This window comes from Pelmatolapia mariae, linkage group LG6 (genome assembly GCF_036321145.2).
Source record: "Pelmatolapia mariae isolate MD_Pm_ZW linkage group LG6, Pm_UMD_F_2, whole genome shotgun sequence".
Taxonomy (NCBI): Eukaryota; Metazoa; Chordata; class Actinopteri; order Cichliformes; family Cichlidae; genus Pelmatolapia; species Pelmatolapia mariae.
Genome location: NC_086232.1, coordinates 29046245 through 29070092, shown reverse-complemented (window position 1 = coordinate 29070092; position 23848 = coordinate 29046245). Strand labels below are relative to the sequence as shown.

Here is a 23848-nt window from a genome sequence, read left to right as displayed (position 1 = left end):
AGGATCGATGATTACCGCAGATGCTTTACCAATCTGTCTGTCAATCTCCCACTCCACTTTTGAACAAGATATGAAGATATACTGGATGTACAAGTACAGCTGTTGTAATGTCATATGCATACTCTATGCATGTATTATATTAATTGCTATTAGGAATGCAAGAATAAAAAAATCAAGAAGGGACCATTATTACCAGTGTACGCTTGTCACATAAGAACCAAATTAATAATTAATAATCCACAACTAAATCTCCAAAATCTTATGCAGACGGTGAAATCTGAAAGAGATACTACAAGGTGGTATCAGGGGAGAATGCTGCTAAGAAGCTTTGGATGGTAGTCTGTAGGAGGACTTTGAAAATCAAGAAGAGGAAGTGAGTCAAGGCAGAGACATGGATTAAATGGTGGAAGCTGAGGAAGGAAAAAATGTTGCACAGAGTTCAGGGAGGAGTTGAGACGGCCTCTGGGAAGAGTTACCAGATAACTTAAAGTACAACTATAGTACTGAGAGAAAGTGCCAACAGAGGGGTGTACTGGAAATTTCTTTGTTTTTATGTATTGATCACATATTTTGATTACATCACTTTAGGATAGCAAAATCACTCCTGACACCTCTTTGTATACATACATGTGGAATGCTCTCATAAGTGGGCCTCAGGTTTTATTGCACCTCACAGATTGTGCATTGTAGACTTGAAGATCTCCAGAACATCCTGCCTTTAGGGAGGTGACGGGTGGTCGTAACTTTTCTTAGAGTGGGAGAGGGGCAAGGATGAGCTGGGTTGAAAGTATAGAGATATATGATGTGCTGTGGAATGTTCTTTGTTTGAGAGTGTTCTGGGAAGGTATAAAATGGTTCAGGGCGATGTCCTTCCTCAGAAAACTGTTTGGTGTTCGACCTGAACGTTTTCTCCACTGCAGTGTTTTTTCTTTTTTCTTTTATTATAATAAACCTCACTTCAAAGACACACTCACCTAATGGTTGCAGTTTTATTTGAGATTTTCCATAACAGGGGTTTGGTGTACTCTCTGGACAGAGGAATGAGGACAGGTGACTTTGTGGTGAAATTAGGTACAAGTGAGTAAAAGAAACTATTCAAAGGAAAAGGTTAGCAAAGAAAACTTGTGATAGTCAGGGAGATGAAGACAATAGACAGGGATACTGGGAGGCTAGGCCTGCAGCAGAGAAAGGGAAAACCTTCTGGTGTTGATTGTGAGGTTGGACTCTAACAAAGGAAAAAAAGACGTATATTTACTGGCTAGACAGAGAGATCAAGATGGAAAGGATGTACAGCAGATTAGGGTGATGAAGGATGTGGATGGAAGTGCACTAATAAGTGAAAAGAGTGTGTTGAGAAGCTTGAAGGATTACTGTGAGGAGCTCATGAATGCAGAATATGAGAGAGAGAGAGAATGGAGGACAGATAAAGGACAGTTAATGAATTAGGAAGTGCAGAGAATTAGTAAGGAGGAAGAGAAATCAGCTATGAAGAAGATGAAGAGTGGAAAGGGTCCAGATACATACCTGTGGAGGTATGGAGATGTTTAAGGTAGTGGACTTTTTAACCAGACTGTTGAATAAAATTAAAGAGAGTGAGAGGATACCTGAGGAATGGAGAAGAAGTGCAATGGTACCAGTTTTCAAGAACAAGGGTGATATGCAGAGATGTACAAAGGGGTAAAGCTAATGAGCCATACCATGAAGCTTTGGGGAGGAGCTGTTTAAGCTAGGTTAGGGAGAGAGGTGACAACTAGCAGGCAGCAGTGTTGCTTCATGCCAAGAATGAGACTGCAGATACAATGTTTGCTTTGAGAGTGTTGATGAGACATATAAAGAAGGGAAGAAAGAGTTGCTACTGTGTCTCTGTGGATCTATATGATAGGGTGCCAAGACAGGACCTGTAGTACTGCATGTAAGGGTGGTACAGGACACATAAGAGGAAGAAGATGAAGAAGAGACTCCAGACAAGGATGAGTGGGTGGAGATTATATCTCCGGGGTGATCTGTGACAGAAGGATAGTACCAAAGGTGAACGGTGTCTGGTGTGGAAAACTGTGACGCTGACAAAAAGAGTTAAAGATGTATAGATTTTCATTGTGAGTGACCAGAATGCACAGGCTTAGAAATGAGTACATCAGAGGAACAGCTCAGGTTGAGCAGTTTGGAAACAAAGTTATAGAAGCATGGCTGAGATGGTTTGGACATGTGCAAAGGAGAGATAGTAAACATATTGGACAAAAGATGTTGAGGTGCTAGGCCATAGGAAAGACCACAGAGAAAATTCATGGATGTGGTTAAGAAGGACATGCAGAGAGTTAGTGTAACAGAGGATGATACTACAGACACAATGAGATTGAGGCACATGATTTACTGTGTGGACCCTAAACGGAGCAGCCAAAAGAATTAACTTCAGCATCATAAAATAAAATAATTTGTGAAACATAATCTATTTCTTACACCAATAATTACACAGTTAAAAAAGTTACATCATCAATGCTTGTTGGGTAATGCTGGCTGCAAAAGGGACTTTGAACTATTTGCTGTCATGCTAGCTAACGCCATATTTTATTCCAATTTTCACAAAGTAGTTTGAAGCATTGTGTCGATACCACTTGTCTACATCAGCTGTGACTAATACATTATAAATTCATTAGAAAAGCTTTACTTATACAAAAATAATATTGGGACATACAGTGAAACCACCATAACCTACAGAAATACCATATGTAAACTTTTGGTCATACTGCTCAACACTACGTGGAGAGGCTATTTAACTCAGTAACAGACTGTGCCAGTACTACTGTAGTTTGAGGCCATCGCTTGATAAAGTATGACCACATTATCTCCAAAAAACAAAGATGTGATCCAAAACTATTGAACTATAACCTTGAAATTCTCAATATAAAGGTTAAACAGAATCGGGCAGCCTTGTTGGAATGAAATCCCCAGCATGAACTTATTGCTGGCACTGTGAAACAAGCTCTCACTACCACTGTACAGGGACCAAATAGCCTGTTCTTATGATTCAGTTATCCTAATTATGTATTTGTGAAGCATAATCACTTGTTACTACATTTTTAACTAATTTAGTGAGACCCTGCAGTACATCTATTCATTATTTAGCTGTGATGTTGTAAGCTGAAAGCAATTCTAGTGCTCAAGGGCAAACTGGACTAAGTATTTAAAAGAGGATTGTGACACAGAATTGATTTCGGCTCATGTTTAAAAGCAATTACATCTTGCCCATAGTATAAGTATCTATTCACCCCCTCAAAACAATGCCCTTCAGTAGAGTAATACATGAATACCATCCTACTTTGAGACAATATACAGAGTTACACTCTCAGCAGGGCACTTCTCAGTAATGGCCTAGGAGTAGAACGGCTTCCTCCACATTAAACAGCCCATTACTAGACATTGATTGCAGTTAACACCAACGTCAGACTGTATTAATCGTTCCATTCTTCCGCTCGAGTGCCTCTGCACAGACCTGAACCTGAGTGCTTATCTGGGATCATTTAACAAGGTTTGAGGAAGTGAAGGGATTTCTGTCAGTGTGTATCACATCACTCCTGCTGAGTTTAGTCTGGCTGTTTGAAAATGAAAGTTGTAAATGAAGTGAACGTTATAGAAAGAGACAAATCAGACGTTTCAATGCTAACGGGGCAAAGAGGGGAGCAGTCTGATAAAAGCTAGAGCAGCAAGGTCATGCAAGACTTGCCTTTTTCCAGCAGTGATTTTGAGTTACCAGTCAGCAATTTCCACAAGTGGCTGTAGGAGGGGGAAAAGGGAGAGCAAGCACCTAAGAGCTAAACACAATATTGCAAGGAGTAAAAAGGAGAGAAGACAGAAGTCACAACTATAGTGGTGACAGGAAGATGCTGTACAGTGTGCATGATAATAAGGAACTCATCCTAGCAACTGCAAAGCCATCTGGACATACAAGGGAAGATGACCCTGGAGGGGAAATTGGCCAAATTTAAATCACAAAAAAGGATCTACAGTACCACAAAAAAGCCTGGGGCCACTTGTTGTTTCTTTATATATTGCTAAAATATAAAGAAATGAAGAGGAAAATGGGAAATAGTTGAAATGAAAATATAAATGGAAATACAGTATATAAGGCAAAAGCACAGTTTGTATAACCAGGATTATTCTTCAACACAGTCTGAAGTCTCTCAGGCAAACTTTCTTGTAATTTCTTTAAGTAATCCTCAGGAATAGTTCTCCAGGTTTCTTGAAGGACATCCAAAGCTCCTCTTTGGATGCTGGCTTCCTTTTGTTCCTTTCTGTCAACATGAACCCACACAGCTTCAATATTGTTGAGGCTCAGACTATGGAGAGGCTGATCCATGACTGACAGTGTTCCATTGTGTGTTTTTCTATACAGGTATGCCTTTTCTGCATCGGCAGTGTGTTTGGGAGGACTGTCATGCTGAAAAAGCTGTTGCCAGTCAGATGCTTCCTAGATGGTATTGCATGGCGGATCACAATCTGATTTTGTACTTTTCTGCATTCATAATTCCATCAAAATTGACACTTCCTATTTTATCCTCTATTTGTACAGTTTGAGACATTTTTCAAGGACACACTGCACACCATGCCAATACAGACCCAAAGAACTATTCATTTTCAGCTAATTGTTAGTAGTTTTCAGCTAATGGCTCTTTGGGAATCAACTGATTGGTATCTGTGCCTGTCAAACTGTGGAATATTTGGTATTTTTTGTACATTCAACTAAAAACATAGGAACAAATGACATGTTTTTGAGAAAGGCTGCTACTAATACCGTGCCTTAAAATACAATTTAAAATGGGTTCTTTTCAATGCTGGCTCATCCTTCTATTAGTTGCTTTTTTTATGCTTTAATGACGTTAAATGTTGTAGATCGGTGGTGAGTGACTAAAATACAAAAAAGACCCTTCGTCTAAAAATGGTCAGATATAAGAATTAAACTGAGGATGAGTGAAAAACACTTTGAAGGGCCCTCAGAAGGCCTTTCAAAGTGTTAAAAGTGGTTACAGGTTACAGTCTGGCTCCTTGGAAGCAAAACATAAAGAAATGATGGGCGTTTCAAGACTGTTGCACAGTACTGTACTATATTTTTTTTTTATCTATTCCCCAAACTTCATATGTGCCACAAAGTATAAAACTCAGACTGATAACAGTGGTAACAGTGTTTTTATAGGAAGAAACCTTTGTATGTTGATTAATAAAACTGACAACATGGAGAATTTCTAATACACTTTTCTGTCCACTATACAGTGGATTGCAAAAGTATTCGGCCCCCTTGAACTTTTCCACATTTTGTCACATTACAGCCACAAACATGAAACAATTTTATTGGAATTCCACATGAAAGACCAATACAAAGTGGTGTACACGTGAGAAGTGGAACGAAAATCATACATGATTCCAAACATTTTTTACAAATAAAAAACTGAAAAGTGGGGTGTGTGTAATTATTAAGCCCCCTGAGTCAATACTTTGTAGAACCACCTTTTGCTGCAATTACAGCTGCCAGTCTTTACAAATGTGTACACCACTTTGTATTGGTCTTTCACGTGGAATTCCAATAAAATTGATTCATGTTGTACCAGTACTGGTACTACCTGGCTATTCAACTAAGGACAATAATGTTTTATTTTTCATCCCAAAATACCCTGTCTTGGGTGGGGATGGAAGCAAATTCTCTTAAAATGCCATTAAATTTGTACTTATACTCTGCACAGCCAAAACAGTTAAAGAAAGAAACAAATAATCCTATAGTCCAAAATATGATTGAAGTTTGGTTTACAATAAAAGAAATGATGAATATTAAGAATAATCTCTCTCCGTTTAGTCCTATTTGGGGAAATGCCTTATTTGTACCAGGAAACCTGGACGTAGGGTTCCAGGGTTGGGCGGAAAAAGGTGTGAAGAAAGTGGGTGATCTTTTTTGTGATGGAGTAATAGTTACATTTGAGGATTTAGTTTCAAAATTTCAAATCCCCCAAAAACACTTTTTTAAGTATTTACAAATTAGAAGCTTCATTTCTTCCATGCAAAATCAATCTCTCAACGTTCCCCAGTTAAGTAAGTTAGAGGAGTTAATGGTGAAAAAAGGTGGTAATAAAGGTTTAATTTCAACATTCTATAACTGGATTGTCTCGGCAGTTCTAACTTAGAAACATCAGTTTCTAAGTTAGAAGCTTGGAGAAAGGACCTAAATATTAATATTTCTGAGGAGACATGGAAGTTAGTTTGCTTAAAATCACAAAAACAATCGATTAATAGTAACTTAAAGTTATTACAATACAATTGGATCATGCAAACATATGTAACACCGGTGAAATTGAACAAATATAATAACAGAATTCCAGATACATGTTTTAAATGTGGAGAAGCCCGTGGAACATTTTTCCACTGTATATGGGAATGCAGAATTGTCCGTGCATTTTGGCAGGAGGTGATGAACAAAATAAACCAAATTTTGAATAAAAAGATTGCTTTAGATGTAGGAATGTTGCTATTACATGTGTATTCTAAAAATCTTAAACTAAGAGCCCATCAAATTGAGTTTATGGATTATTGTACATTACAGGCAAAACGTATGATTGCATTAAATTGGAAAAAATCAGATCCTCCTGCTATTGGTGCTTGGATAAATTCTTTGGCACAGTGTATGGCAATGGAAAGGATAACGTATTTTCTCAAAGACAAGTTAACATATTTCAATGAAATTTGAAAGCCATTTAAAAACTTTATAAAAGAAGTAAACATCGGACAACTCCTGCAGGAGTGTGGATGAGGAGAAAATTGTTTAGTATGTGCTAGCTATTTCTATTGTCCATGTCTTGAATATGTATAAATGCCACATATTGTACAAATGTATATATATTCTTGTTTTTTTTTGTTGTAGGTTTGGAAGAGAGCAGGGTGGGAGGTGAGGGCGGGGGAAAGGGTTCCTATTACTGCAGCATATTACTGGGAAAACAAACCTTTGTATGCTGTTGCAAAAAGTAATAAAAATATTGTTTAAAAAAAAAATTGATTCATGTTTGTGGCTGTAATGTGACAAAATGTGGAAAAGTTCAAGGGGGCCGAATACTTTTGCAAGCCACTATATATCACTCTTGATATTTGCAGATGCAGTTTCCAAGACAAAAAACATAACATAAATCTGTATTCATTAATATATAATCACTATAAACATTTATGAAGGACATTACGTAGGAGAGGTGTTCTGAATAGAGTAAACTGTTAACACACAAGAACTGTAAGAAGAACTGAAAGAACTGAAAAAAACATACTGTACCTGTTTATGGCAGAGCTGAGCTCATCCAGGCGCCTTGCGTCAGTGGTGGAGGTGTTGTCGAGTTTGGACAAACTGTCCATCCTCTTTAGAATCACCTCCAACATGTCGCTAATCTTCCTCAGCACACCACGTGACTCCACGCCTCCCAGCACTGAGTGGAAAGACAGACGTGAGACAGGAGATGAATGAAAGCTGGACAGTGAGTACATACGAAGCTTGCAGAACAGCACGCGCATTAATCATACAGCCTCCAGCTCTTCTGGCTCACCATACTGTAGCTGATTTTGGCTGTGTTCTTGTTTTGCACAACTGTCACGATGCACTTGACTACAATGAAGATCAAAAGCAAAGTTCCTTCTGCTAAGTGGCAAACAATGCAAAAGTCCTCAAACAGATTTGTGAGAAGGATTTCCACTTAACTTCTGTATTGTGTGTAGGAGTTCTGCTACCTCAAAGCATTTAACGAGCTTCAATATCACTTTTTCTTTGCAAGGCTGTCAAGAAAACTACTTGTATAGTAATGAATTTTGCTTAGAAAGAAGACTGTAATACAGAACGTCAGCCCATCTATGATCTTTGGTGTTGGTCGTGGCCAATACTCCAATAGGAAGAAGTACAATTTAAGTTCTCTCAAATACAGGCCGATAAAATTTCGTCAGGTGGGATGCTATCACATTGCCAAAAATTGTTCCAGTGAAAGACTGCTAAATTACTTAAAAACTGCACGCGCATAATGGTTCTAGAATTTGGCACACACATGCACATACTATGAATTTATTGAGAGGCAATGTGATTTTATAAGTTTGACTTGCACAGTTATCGAAAATGTTCTGGCACCGAAAGCTCATCCTCACCCTACCATTTCAGACTCATGAGAGCAGCTCCTCTTCAATTCAGCCCGTGTGTTATTCTTCATCTTAAAGTCTAAAAGCCAACATTTTGATTATGTGTCTTTAACCTGCATATCTCCAGCTTGATCTCTTCCTGTCTGTCTGCAGCAGTGCACATTACCCAGTGATGTATTCTGATCTCTCCTCATAAACTGGATTTTGCTCGGGTCAGAAAACCAGACACTCTGGAGTCTGATGTCTTAATGTAGACTTATCTTTATATCCTTTGATACCCTTTGATATAAAGATATGAGGGTGAGATGTCCACCAAGGCTATATAGAATATAAAAAGCCAGCAACTAATTATGCTGGGGCGCTCAGTCACTTTCCTTTTCTTGCATGTTCTTCTGTCTGTCCGTGTGAAATCCAAGAGGAGAAATCAAAAGGAGTGGCTGTGCACACAGTTGTGTGTGTGTGTGGAAAGATGAATACACTGGCCATCAGAGTTGAAAAGTGACTCATAACACAAAAGAGCACATACACAGTAGCAGAGACAGTGAGAAGAGAGACTGTACTCTGACTGCATAAAAAGGTTTACCACACCTCATTAGGATAATTACACTGACTCTGGCAGGGTCAAGAGTGCCTATGAATTCAGTCATAATGGACCAGAATGAGGAAGGTGACTGAAAGCATGAGACACAGATGGAAAGCTTTCTCATTTAATTACTCTTCTCTATTCAGTGTATGTATTGCTCATCATTTTTAAAGAAAAAAAGTAATAGATAAATTATTCAGAGTGAAAACTAGTGTCCCAGGAAATGGAAATTATTCCAGCAAGATTTATGTAAAATCTTGGAAATACTTTATCTTTTGTTTAGCTGAATCATGAAATAAAAATAAATCACATACTTTACCTCGTACTGATATATTACCTCATTTAAATCAGATAGGGACAAAGCAGTTGTCTCGCGTTCAACCCTTTCAAGCAACCAACAGAGCTTGAAAGGGTTTATATAATGTTTTCCAAGCAAAAGTTTCAAAGTTTCATTTAATACCTACATATTACATAAATTGTATACTTAACCAAAACATTATGTCTTAAATCTTCAGCGGCCTTTCAGTTTATTTATTTTAATTATGGGTATCTGCTTTCTTGCAAGTTTAGATAAAAACAATGGTGAAGAGATAAAAGATACCAACGTGATCCTAAAATAAAACATGAAATAAAAAACAGATTAAAGCTAACAAACTTACAAACATAAATGACAAATGAACACAACAATGATGCGGCGAAGAGTAGCAATTTATCATTTTTGGAGGGGTCGACAGGAAACATATGTGATGTAAGGTCGATGGTTATATGAGGCAAACATAGGTAGCGGTGATTGTGACATATACCGTACCTTCAGTTGAAAAGGAAAACTTTTTTTTCAAAGGTTTGGTAATGTAAACTGATCCAGTCCATATTTTGATCACATCAGTTAGAATTGTAACAAATAGAGTCCATAAGATATCCGTCAAAGAAATCCCGTCCACCATCATCAACAGAGTTTTGGTAACCATACGGGTTGATGGTAAGAACCTTAGCGCATGTAGCTTGGGACAGCAGGAACACAAAGGTCAAAGTTTATTCTTCTAGCTTTCCATCAGGGTTTAATAGTGCCTATATTGACACTGCTAACACCTGGATTACACTGCCTGACCATTCTGTCAAACCCCATGTCTGCTGCTTGACAAGCAATTACAGCCAATAGGTGTCAGAGCCTAACATCTCCAGCACAAGGTCATTGTCTGCCTTGTTTTCCGCCACCAACAGCAGGAATCTTAAGTTCAATGAGTTATTGCCACAGTGACAGATGTATTCATCTGAAACTGACAGTGCCACGTCCTCTGCCTATGATAGATTGCTGTTTAACAGTTCACGGCTTGGTCCTTCTGGTGACATCTTTGTGACTGGCTGATAATGGATGACGGCTATGTCAAGAGTCGTGTAAATTGAAGGAATAGTTATCCTGGTAAACTGAAAATTCTTGGCACGGGTTAAACAAATGAGTGTTTGTTAATTTGAAAAAAATCCACAAAATGGCATTACTGGCAGAGCTTCATAAAGTGCATTTAGATCCAAACCACCAACTCTTTTATTAGTTTGGCTTGCCAAAATCTGGATTTGATGCTATTAATTAATAAAATACTACAGGGGAGAATGTATATTAGCAAAGAGTAGGGTATATTACAATACATCTTTTTTTGACAGCTACAAGCTCCTGGGATGTTCAGCAGTGAGCAAATGGGAGTGATTTAAACCTAAAGGTATAAAAGATCCAATAAGTTAATGACTGCATCTTTCACATGTTCCCATTGTCTAATGTTCATGTCAATTCAAGTCAGGGGGCTAATCGTTTAAATGACAACACTATCCCTGTAGCTTTATTACAGGGAAACAACACATTTAACATGTACATCAAATGAAACTGTACACAAATCTCACTGCTGTAATACAGTATATAATAGCAAACAATGACATGTTATATGTAAGTCATGATCTTTGGGTTTGGTCAGTTTTAAAATTTAATGGTGTCAAAAATAAGGCCACAGGACACAGTGTCCTCTACAGAGAGGGGATTTTAAAAAAGAAAAAGATGAGCAACAGACAGTTTTTACTTACTGCATTGCTCAGTAAGGTTGTTATTTTAATTGTACTGTGGAGCCCCAGGACTTAAATTATATAACGTTTTTAAACAAGCAAAAAATAAACAAGAAAAATGGATACATTTCAACAAATTCTTTCTTGCAGCAGCTTATAGTTGCCCATTTTTAGCTTCCATGTTCTGTTAAATAAGGTAACATGTGAGCAATGTTTATGTGCCTAAATGAAGATCTCAGAAGTGACAGGGAAAGTTTTATATATGTGTATTTTACAGATTTTATACAGATACCTATACTGGTGTTGATATGAATGAAAGTTTACATAATGTTGCTCTCTGTAAAAGCTGGTGTTTCTCCTTCTGTACAGCAGAACCCACACAGCAGCAACTAGCTAGCTTAAATACTATTTTACATATCATTGGGCAGAAAAATTAAATAAATAGGTAAATAACAGTTAAAAAATAATTAATTAGAGCAATATCAGTGATAACATTATTTTTAAGTTGACTGATACAGTGCAAAAATTAAATATTAACATATAATGTATATAACACAAATATTTTAAGATTAGATTAGATCAGTCTTAGGTAATACCAACAAACCAAAAAGGACAATATTTTGGGTTTTCTGTGAGGGTCCTGTATTATGTACCGTGTGTTGTGATGCTTCTGGTGACATGGCTCCTTATTTATTATATCTATTATAAGGGTACAGGGTGTGAGGACTGATAGTGTTTCCTGACTAGCTCCCACAATAGTGTTATTGTTTTATTATTATCCATAGCTGTTAGCTGCTACTTTAATGATAAGACTTTAACACTAAAAGATGAGTAATGTGGCTATCGGATAAAGGTATCTAGGTCGCTCCTTGTTTCCACAGGGGCTGCAGTGGATGGATCTTCATGTTTGATTTTGCAAAGATTTTATACAGCAAACACTTCCGTATGCAACCCTCCCAATTATCCCGAGATCCCGGTATCCCGGTACTAGGACTAGCTTGTGACCCCCCTGAGGCTGGGTTTGTGGCTGCGGTTAACACTGAAGTACGTAAACATTTACATTTGTCTTTGGTGAGTAGAAATCAAATATCTAGACGAGCTGTAATATGAGACTCCAAAGAGAATACTGAATTGAATACAAGTGAGATAAAAATAAAGCCATAGTATATGTTTTTAACTTTTTGAAGGTAATTAAAGTAATAGAAAGGGTCAGATAATATAAAATATTAGTGATTTTCCTTCATCAAATTTTTTCATGTTACTAACATAAAATTACATTTCAGCCAGGCAAAATGGCAATTATGACTCTACAATATTGCAATTATTAATCCCAGAGGTATGATTTTCAGTACCAAAAAATTAAACTGACTGCAATCTGCTATATTTTAGTGATGTGCTGGTTGGGCGTAACACACAAATTAACACACTTGGCCATGTGAGTTCACATAGGCAACACGCACACAAATGTCCTGGAGACACATGAACATACATTTGTGTGCATAAGCTATGACGTGTGCCAAAACAGGATGATGTTTTAATTGGCTTGGGGGTGTGTTTGCATATTCATGAGAAGAAAACCATTTGTGGTTTGATGAATGCTCACAGAAGGGGCTTCTGGATAGGAGTTGACACAGCTAAATTAACTGGAGACCAGTGTAATTTTGTCACAGGCACGCACACACACCCACACACCACATGCATGCCCACACCAGTGCACACACAAGAACTTTAAGGCTTTAAACTTCACATGAAAATCCACCTTGAAACAAAACGCATATCATTTCAGAACATTAAGACTTGAATTAATGATGACACACAGAGCATTTAAAGGGATGGTTCCTCAGTGCTTAATAACGTTGTGGGCTCATAAGTGTTTTGTGTTAGATATTCCATCCCACTGAGTATAATTTGAAAGCAGGGTTTCCAGCTGTGATTCAGAAAATGCAGTTACATTCAAGTAACAACATGGGTGATGTCACCGTGTCCTGCCTGTTGTTTGCCATTATTCACTGTCAGCATCCCTATTTTAATCCACAAGCTTACCAGGGCCCAAGCCTTGACAACACGAAGAAGGAAAAAAAATACCAGGGTACCTCGGTTATTACTACTGTCAGCCTAAATAAATACTGAAGTTGCAATAAAATACACCGTTTTTGCAGTCTACACAGCTGCAAGTAAAGTGTAAAAGCAAAGCCAATTCAGTGATATACTCACTGTAATATTGTGAATGTATCGAGTTTAATATTGAATTGTTATTGAATGGAAATTGAATTTTGGATGAGAGGTCTTCGTTAAAAGACAACTACTGGTGGTTGTAATGTGCTAGCTATTTCCAGTTAAGCTCTATGGTGCAAACTGGAGTCTTGAGTGACTGGTAACATATCATTGTATGCAAATTAAGCATGGCATGTTGGACAGGGCGATAGCTCTGTGAGATGTTGAGGGACCTTGAATTAGGGAGTAGACCCGAAACTCAGCCTTGATTTTCTGGTCCAGCATCAGTCTTGAGAGGACATCATCACCACTGTGCGATAGAGCTGAAAAGAGTAAAAGACTTGTACTGTACTAATCAAATACAGATCTAATGCATGCAATGCACATACATATTAATGCACGTGCATATTCATCTGCACATAGTCTTCCATCACCCGACTCCTCCAACTTGATCTTACTTCTCCCTAAACATTGTTCTTCTTCATCATCTTCCCCATCAGCTTTTCTGTTTTCCCCTTAATTGTATTCCTTAATTAAGTCTTCATTCCGAATGTCCAGTTTTACAAACTCCAGTAAAACTCCTCTCTCGTTCCTCAGAAACCAGACAGACAGTCGGGTTTAATATCCCGCTACCACTCCAATCTCCAGTACATCTCCTCTCCTCATTTCCACACCCGCATTCAATTACTACAAATTACATGCAATTTAATTATTATGGTGCAGCAAATCTACTATTCATTAGCTAAAGAACATGAGGTCTTTGTGAAAAGAGTGGAATGAGCGGAATTTGTGTTTCCCTTTTTTGTTTTTCTTTTTTCTTCCAGCACAATGCAAATGAAGTAAAGGGTGAGAGCAGGGCTTAGCCAAATGAAAATGCACCAAATGAAGCATGAATGAAGTGAAATATTGCACTAGAGTAAACACAGTGAATACCAATGATCTAAAAGACAATTTAATAAGATGTAAGACCAGAAATGATGGCATGATCAATAAGCTATTTTGTGGCCTACAGTAAAAAACAACCCCGAAAGAATAGAATTTAATAGAAGCAAACCAGTTGGCGGCTAATTCTGCTACAGCTTAATTCAGTCTCTTCTTCCGCTGAACTTTTGAAATATTTATTGTTCATTTAGTTTTGACATTTTCCTCACCATTTATCCAGTGATGCCAAGGCAAATTGGATTTTATGACACTAGATGGAACAGATGAGAGGATATTAGAAGCTACAAAGAAGGAAAGACTATTACAGTGTCTATTATCAATGACACTTTCTGTCACTTCACTTTTGAGTACTTCTCTATTTTAGCAATCAGTGAGTTGATGAAGAAAGACCGAGTATAGCTGCAATGGCTATTATTGTCTTAGCAGTTCAACTTCACTTGTCCCCTCATCCTCTTTCCTCTCTTATTTCTTTCTCACTTGTAATTCCTCTAAGCTGATGGTTTATTTGATTTGCATTTTGTTGGACATTATCTGTCACGTTAGTATTTTTTGTTCTTTTCCCCTTTGGAACATGTTTTTGAATTCTTTGTCTATATTTTCATTCTCTCTAAGCTCTTAAAATGTTCCTTGTTTCCTTTTTCTCATCTTGATTTATCATAGTTTATATTAGGATGATGACATTGGATGAAAAACGAGGATCCTTTCAGACATACACACACAAGAGGCACACATCCAAACAAAGCACTTGAGACAGACGAAAAATATATATGTATTTGAACAGAGACCAACTTGAATGCAGTATGAAAGGCTAATCTGTTGACAAGTGCAGTATTTCAGTGCATGTGGGTGTATTTGTTTCTTTACAAAACTGGAATGAAATAGGCTGATAAGATTTGTTTCCACAGAACACAATTTCAAATGGGTTATAAAAAATGATTTTTTTCATCAGATAGTATTTTTCTTTTGGGAATTACACATAAGAAATGCAGTGTCAGTTTGTTTCACTGAAGGGTGACATTGTTGAGTGATGATCTCCTTTTTGGTTGAAAACATCATATATTGGCACAGTCACTGAGTATTTGGAGAGCTACTGTTATTGTTTCTTCTTAAAGCTGTATGCTTCATTTCCTTCAATGTTGCATTTTAAACTTGATGCTACATTAAAGTGCTAAGTCTCAGCTTTAATTGGGGTAGGTTTAGTATTGAAACATGTTCAGATACAACTCTGTGAAGCTGTAGTGCTTTAAAAGTTTTATGAGTCATAATGTCTCATTTTTTGTGTGAAGCCAGTGATCAACTCTTAGTATCTTCTCTACTTCTGTGATGCTCCCTTGACTCCTCACCGCAGCCACTTGCAGCTGTTGCTTGTTGTCAGGTTTCTCTGCCTTTACTTTGGTCTTTTGCGACTGGAATGCAGCTCAGATGATTGAGATCTGGCAGTCAACTCGACCAGATGAGATATTTTCATATTTTATATACAAAGATTTAAACTTTTTCCTTGCTATAGCTGCACTGGTGGAATTAGAATACCAGGCTGAGACCATCAGACTCTGTGTCTTGTTGTTGTTATTTTGTGTTGTGTGTTGGGTTTTTTTGTGGATACATCTTGCTGAGATGACTTTCATAGACAAGTATACTGTAAGGATTCACATAGGCTTTTTTTTTTTTAATGTAACCCTTAACTGGTGAAAATGGCATTGAAACTTTATCTTTTTCATTTCCTGATGAAGTCCACATCTGTGTGGAAACAACAACTACAGAAACAGTCTTGCTACAAAAATATGATGACAAAAACAAAAAATTCTTTAGATGCAACTCTGTGCTTAACTTCTTATTGGGTTTCACGGCTGATTGGGTGAGGTGGTCCCCTGGCTGTGTTTAGCGTTGTTGTCCTTTTGAATAATAAAATATTCGTCAGTCACACTGTAGTTTTTTTATTTTTGTTTCCAAAACATATCAGAATATACTGCTCACAGTAAAACTGACAGACACTGGCCATAAAAAAGACTATTAGTACATTTTTTTCAGGAAGTCATATACCTCTTTTATCAGCCTTTGGTGATACAAGCTATAAACCTTCAATTAGTGCTCCAAAAGTTTTAAAAGCAGTGACATGAATGCTTCTGAAATGTGGAACATAGTGGTGTCTGTATTCGTGCATTCTTGTTGTAATCCTTCAGGAAAAAAAAGTGTAACTCTCAAAAAAACAAACAAACCACAGTTTGTTGTATTTGAAAGTACAAGCAGGCACATATTCATGTGCTATCCCGAGAAGCTTGACAGACACAAGCCATGACCCTCATTACCATTTCCACCACTCACTGAAGTCACGGTCTCTCCTGTTTACTTTCACTATTTTCAGCAGAGCTTTGCTGTTCAGAGCAGACAGGCGTACGGCTGCAGGGGTTGCTTCTCACCACAGCCACAAGAATTTATGTTAGCGTGACTAGAAGATATGGAGTGCTTGAGCTTAAACAGTGTGTATGTGGGAGCTTCAGATGGTGGTGTGCAGGAACTACAAAATATCTGTGACATGACGTTTTGCTTTTGTGAGTGACTAAGCTGGCATATTCATGCCTGAGTGTGCAAATATAGTCAACCATGCATGTGACAGTAGATCTTAATGACAGATTTCTTGGAAAAGAGCAGCAGAAAAGAGAAAATAACAGGTAAAATACATATCTGCTTGCTAATGAGCCTGTTCGCCTACCTGCACATTCAAATAATGTGAGAAAATCGGCATGCTTCTGACATCAGAATAGTTATATAAAGTATTCACAACTATAATCTTGTATGTTCATATGTTAAGTACTGTATAATGTACAGTACCAATATTAAAGCATATCAACTGATAGAATATAAGAGCTTGTGACATTTTGGAAGTGTCGCCAGCAAAATAAATAGTTGGCAAATAATTATAAGCATCTCAAAATATGTAATTAAATATATACATACATAAAGAATTCCATTACTGTGTTCCCTATGCATGAAGTAGTGACAGCATGGGGGTTTGCACACTTAAAAGACTATGGAAGCTCTTACTTAATTTAATTAACTCAGACTTAATTTTGTGCCCCATTACTTTTGCCTTAGCCACATTATGACACTATGACTTATTAAGGGATTATATGCCTCTTAATAACCCGTACAGTATGAACGAGAAGAATATTCACAGCATATGTACATGTGGACAACTGGCTGGTTTAAAGCAGACAAAAAAGTCTATACTTGAAATTTAAGTTTATTTGCCTTGCATGGTAGCTAACCTAGCTAATCAAAAAAGAAAACAAATATCAACTTTTTGTAACCATAAAATGAACATTTCATAAGTTTTCTCAGAATACATAAAAGGTGCTAATGTTTGGGTTATACCTGCAATATTATTTTGCACATGCATAAGATGATCTCCTGCCCTAGGCAGTAACTGTACGTTCTTTGTCTTGCCATTATCTTTCAGTACATCACTTCAAGGCCTCCCATCAATCTACATCACAATGAAACATGGTTGCACTGCAGGCCTGGGGGAAGGATAAGGGACAGATGAAAGAGAATGAAAAAGACAGCAGAAAATTGGTTTAAGAGAAGGGGATTTTAATGGCCATCCTTTGGTATTTGAGAAATAACATCATATATGCCAGAGGACAATGGCAGATTTAATGTTGTCATACAGTCAAAGCAAAGACAGCATCAATATAAAATACATAGAAATTATCTGTAAAACTGACATTGATGGAAACTTTCCTGAAACCTTTCACATTATCTATCTATCTATCTATCTATCTATCTATCTATCTATCTATCTATCTATCTATCTATCTATCTATCTATCTATCTATCTATTTATTTTTTGTACTTTCTAAAGATACACTATGCTGCAAGCAGGTGGCTTTCTCCTGACTAAGAGGACAGTGATTCATTTTCAGCTTTATCCTAGTTGTTTCCCTACCTTCTACTCTCTGTGCATTTACTTAGTCTGAACAATGAGTACTGAATTTCTTAAGATCAACTTATCCTGTGACCCCTCAGTAATCTTTGTATCTTTTTTCCTCAATTTTCTCCAGCCCCTTCACTTTCAATTGCTCCTCATTTTCGCCTCACTATTACTTTTTCATACTTTCCCTTCTGGCATCTCACACTGCTTCTTCCCCTTGAATCTCATCTAATAGCATCTACCTCAGGTCTCTCTGTGGACCTATAATGTTTGCCTCTAATTCAGCCTTCAGCAGATAAATTAGCATCTGTCAAGGCTTTGCTCTGTGCTGGGAGCTTTGGCAGAAGCTGCTCTCTTTTTTGCATAATGGCACACTCCAGAGCCCTGGCACATTCACTCATCCTGTTATTTACTCTGACTCACAGGTAATGAAGCAAGGGACTGGTGAAACTGTGTGTGAGAGAGGAACGACAAGACCACGCTTGGAGCCAGAATGGACATCTGGCCTTGTGATACTGGGAGGATGACTTGCAAACTGGGGATATACAAATGTTTACAGTAGAACTAAACAGCTGGGCTGGAGGCAGATTAGATGTACACTGCAAAAAGTTTTTAGCTGAAGGCTAAGCCAATGACTGTGCTACAGTACTGACATACAACTCCAATTCCGAAAAAAGATGGGATGCTGTGTAAAATCTAGATAAAAAAAAAGAATACAATGATTTTCAAATTTCATAAACTCATATTTTTGTTCAAACTTTATTATTTCATCAAAAATATTAGCTCATTTTGAATTTGATGTCAGCAAAACATTAAAAAAAAGTGCGACAGGGGGCAGCAATGTTGGAAAAGTAATTAGTACTAAAAAGAAAAATCTGGAGGAACACCTTGCAACTAATTAGATTAACTGGCAACGGGTCAGTATCATTGCTGGGTATAAGACTATAAGACTTTGAATTAAAATTCTGTGAATCTGAAGAAACCTCTGTACACAAGGGCCAATGTCAAAAAGAAAAAAACACACAAAACAATATTAGATGCCAGTGATCTTTGGGTCCTCAGGTTGCATTGCATTAAAAACAGGCCAGATTCTGTCACTGCTAGCATTCAGGAACACTTCCAGAAGTCATTATCTATAAACACAGTTCACTGTGTCCACAAATGCAGGTTAAGTCCCTATCGTGCAAAGAAGGAGTACAAGTGAAGCATTTGTGCCCTTATCTGGGCCAAAGTTTATTTAAAAGGTACTTCGGTTAGACAAATAGAAATTTGAAATTCATTTTGGAAAACATGGAAGATGCATCCTAAGGACTAAAGAGGAGAAGGATCATCTGGCTTGTTATTGAATCAAAAGTCTGCATCTCTGATGGTATGATACATGCAATATACATTCAGATGGCAGAGACCTTGGGAAAACAACGCTTAACAACACTAAAAAAAATTTCAGTTGACCTTAAAAACCAGCTCCAACTCTCCAGTCACCATACTGATAAAGATCACACAGTAGATAATAAAACCTTAAAATAAATAAATCTTTTTTGCTGGCTTATATCTTGTAAGTAACACATAGCTTTTCTGCATTGAAAAGCACATTTTTTGCTGGATTTGCTTTTTGCAAGTGTAAACTTGATCACCGACGGAATATTAAAACACTTTTTTTCCTCAAGACATCCAAATCAGAAAACAAAGGGCACTGTTTAAATTTTCAGGAAACATGTCTAACAGCAGCTTGTTACTCTCAAAAGCTGCATTAAATAATTAAAGACTTTTATTACAATTTTATGCATCGCTGACAGAACTCTAATCTTTTTCCACCTCATTCTGACAAACATTGTACCACATACGCATTCTTTTTTGCTAACTTATAATACATTAAGTTTCCTGAAATGCCATTTGTTCCTGTATGTGCTATAGTATTTAGATACTAATTCTTGTAAAAATCATACGGCAGCTTAGCTATATAGTCCAAACAATGTATTGAGTCCTTCTAAGGTGTACACAAAATCACAAAAGAATAGTTTATTGAGTCAGATGTACAATTTGATAAACTGAATTAAAATCAAAATTGAAATTATATCTCTAAATGGTAGAATGAACCGCAAACTTAGAGAGTGTAGTTAGGAAACAGAAGAGGCTAAAAACCATATTTAAAAAAAAACTGTGCCAAATGAATGGAAGAAACTAGGCCAACTGACAGAGGCGCTAATAGGTGTGTGTTCAAGTCGACTAAGACAAGACTTATCTCTGTTCGGTGTTGACAGTGTTGTGTAATCGGTAGTATGCTGTTGCATCTGCATGCTCTGTCTCTGTCTCTCATGCACCCAAATACTCACAAATCAACACATGCGTATACTAAAGCTCAGGCTCTGATTGGTCTCTCTTCCAGCTTAATCCGACAGTCCTGTCAGCTTCAGTGAGCTTCTGTTTGCAGCTGTGGCTCTGTGGTCTCCCCTTAATTGCATTACCTTTCATTTACTTAAAACACTGTATTGTACTCTTCAGATAGTGATTCAAAGACGACTTGCACTTTAGGGAGACTCAAAATGTTTGTCAGTTTGTGTTGTTCTGACAAACATTACTGGCCACTTAAAGGACTGAGTGTGACGAGTTGCCCCATTGTAGAAAGACATGCACACTATATTAACATCCACATAAAGGCACAAAATATGAATCACAACACCATGCATGTAAAAAACACATTAAAATCACACCAGCATGGCTAATTTATGATTTATTACTACTACTGTGCTGGAATGATGTTCTTCTGAAATATTGATGACAGTTGTGTTTTTTGTGTTTAAATATGAAGAACAATAAACAAGTTATTTGTGTATGGTATATTTAATATGATTATGTATACTTACATGTTTCTAAAGGGCAAGTGACAACTTGTCTAGCATGCTGGAATCCGATTAATTTCTCATTAAAGACCAGAGCTTCATCCGTAACGTGCAACCACGAGCTGCTGGAGAGCTGAACAATCTCCAGTTTATGGTAACGGGACAAAGAAATGTGAGAACACTGGCTTATAGACTTTAATGGAATTGGAGTCAAGCCGAGTTAATACTGCCTCCAGAGACAATAACTAACTATAGCCACAACATGGCAATATTTTAAATGCTAGATGCAAACAGGCAAGAAGCTTTATGACAGAGAACTGTTTGCAACGAAGAGAGATCCTGATCAGGTTTTAACTGATGTGTATTTTTAGACTTCGATGGACACATACTGCTTTCGTTGCTTTCTCTGATGGAACAACACTGACTAGTAATGCCAATAAAATCACTTTTAACTTGAACTGTGACAAAAAGCACAAAAAGAAAAAGTTAGAGCAAGACCATTTCATGTTTAGTTTTACTTTGCTTTATTTTTGACACTGGTGGCTTTTAAATTAGTCAAAGTAAGCCTTAGCCTTTTGAAATGTACTACCCCAATTCTGAAAAAGCTGGAACCAGACAGAGGCAGACAAAGTTACCTTAAAATAACAGGTGACTGTTGGGACTGTATAAATCAAACTGAATTGAACTGTTCTCTCTGGGTTTTTTTTTTTTTTTTAAAGAATGCTGGCAAATTTAAGTCGATTTTAACATGATTTACATAAAACAATATAACAACTTTGTTTATTTTATTTTAAAGACACTGCTTTGTGAAACTAGAAAAACTATAAACCTCTAGCACTCAAGAAAGTGCTTAAACAAAAACTACTGTCAATGTATTAGCGTCAAAAAGAGACTACTTAATCTTTTCACACCCAGGCTGTGTCCAACAAATGACAATGTGTTTACACACAGTACTGCTTTATCTCTGATAAAGTCTTGTAACTGACAGCAGTGACACTGATTGGTCCAAAGGATACTATGTATTGATCTGCTCAGTTGTAGACAGTGGACATTTAGCTCCGTGGCACTTTTTGCGAGCATTTATTTCTTTATTAAGCAGAAGAAACACTAAATATATGGGCATGAGGAATCCCATGATAGCTGGACATCTCAGTTTAATATTAAAATCATCTAACAAGACAGCAGAAAAATGTACTTTGTGTGAATACTACATAACAGTAATTACAATGTAACAGGAACCTTTCTTCTGTATGAACAGGGTAGTTAGAGGGAGTCATGTATAAATTAAAAGGGGAAAAAAACTACAGACAACATGAACAAGGGGTTGGTTACACTTAAATGGATCAATACTTTACAGTGGCAAAACAAGCCCAAGGGATTAAAGAGAAAGATGAACTAACTGCTCTACATCCGGGTGCATTTAAATGTAAATGCAAAAAACATGTAATTGCTGTGAACATTTATTCTAGATCTGAATGTAACATGGATTTTATTTGCACAAAGCTGTGGGGCTGGAGGCAATTTTCTGCATTGATTTGTTAAACTGTCTGAGCTCAGCTGCTATGAAAGCTTTTGGGTATAGTTTGCTGTGTGTGAGCCAGAGAAAGAGAGCACTGAGTTGGTGCGTATAGATATGCTATGTCCTTTATATATGTTGAAATTGAAAATCATACAAAATTTGTGTATTCCCAGATTTCCAACCCACCAGATGCTCGCACACATTTCACTCTTAGTAAACTCATAGCCTCGTTATGGGCACAAACACTTAAATAAATGAGAGTGATCATTCAGAATGGATTAATTCAACCTGGTCTTCCAAGCCAAATAAAAACATTTCAATTTGGACAAAGATACCCACATGCATGCTCCCATACATATCCAATTCATTGCACAATTAGACATAATCTATACACACTGTACAACAGGGGTAAAAATAGCATCGTTCTGTTTACAGAGGACAGCATCTTCCATGTTGCACAAGAAGAGATTAAGAGCCAAATTTTCTCCCCATGTAATCATCCATGCATTTGCAGTGGGCAATTCTGCACAGAACGTTCCACTTAAAACTTCTAATTTGTATGCCTTGTGAGCTAATAACTGTCTGGATAGTCTGTTTATATCTATGTACACTCTCCGAGGAGTAGGTGTGCCAGTTCCTTCCATAACTTTTTGGCAGGGCAGCTACATTAACAGAAGATTATAAGGCACAGATATGGCACTCAAAGAATACTAAATAGAAATGTGTGGGAAACACCACAATGTCAAAGATGTTGTATGTCCTGTCCCAAAAATCAACCCAACAGTGAAATACATAGTCAAGGTTTGTTCCTGCAGACAGGTTTAAACTGTACTGTAGACATGCTTTTTTACTATTTTCATAATCAATATAGTGTACTTTAAATTTATTGACCTCATGACATAAATTAGTATGGTATTTTGTCTCATCTATTGGAATAAGAATCAGCAATCTGGATTAGGTAAATAAAGAAGGCTGATGTGAAGTAGCACCTGTGACACATGAAAGCTTTTATTACGCTTATCTTGTGGAAAAGAAAAAAAACCCAACTCGTTAAGCAGCTTTTATCAGGTTTAACTAGTGATTCATACATGGTGTTTTTATGTCCGGATAACATGTCAAAGAAAAGTTGATGCTATATGCTATATCTAATTTGTCAATGCTGGAATTGCTGAAATTATTTCAAGCTAATTCTGTTGTGCTCCACGGTACACAAACTATAGGTGAGTTTCATCATAAGTGAAAACTCTATATGTAGCCTTTGATTCATTCTTTGCCTCTGTGACTGCAATTCTACTTGCGCTTGAAATAAAGCTTAAACATGTGCTTTCACTTGTAAATCCCAGGAAAGCAGCTGTACGCAGCCGCATCGATTGTAAGGTGAGCATTTCTGACAGAAAAAAATGGATGCACTTGTTCAAGCTGTTCTCATTCAAACGTGATGCATTTCTCAGCAGACAAATCTAGTGAATGTTACATGACATGAAACAAAGAATGAGAGATTTGGGAAAACCTTTTAGAAATTGCTTTTACTGTTGTGCTCTGACACATCTTTTATTTACTGAGAAACGGATGGGGCCTATCATTCGAGCTGACAGGTAATGCCATTTAAACTTTTCCGGAGAGAGAAA

At 37.2% G+C, this 23848-nt stretch overlaps 1 protein-coding gene across 1 annotated transcript in view; it reads right to left on the bottom strand.

Annotated features, from left to right (window-relative positions):
- Positions 1-23848, bottom strand: part of LOC134629292 (alpha-1,6-mannosylglycoprotein 6-beta-N-acetylglucosaminyltransferase B-like) — a 112200-nt gene that overhangs the window by 70057 nt on the left and 18295 nt on the right. Inside the window, exon 3 of the mRNA XM_063476516.1 lies at positions 7298-7448. Within this exon, the coding sequence (XP_063332586.1) occupies positions 7298-7448 (151 nt within the window). The remainder of the gene's footprint in view (positions 1-7297; positions 7449-23848) is intronic.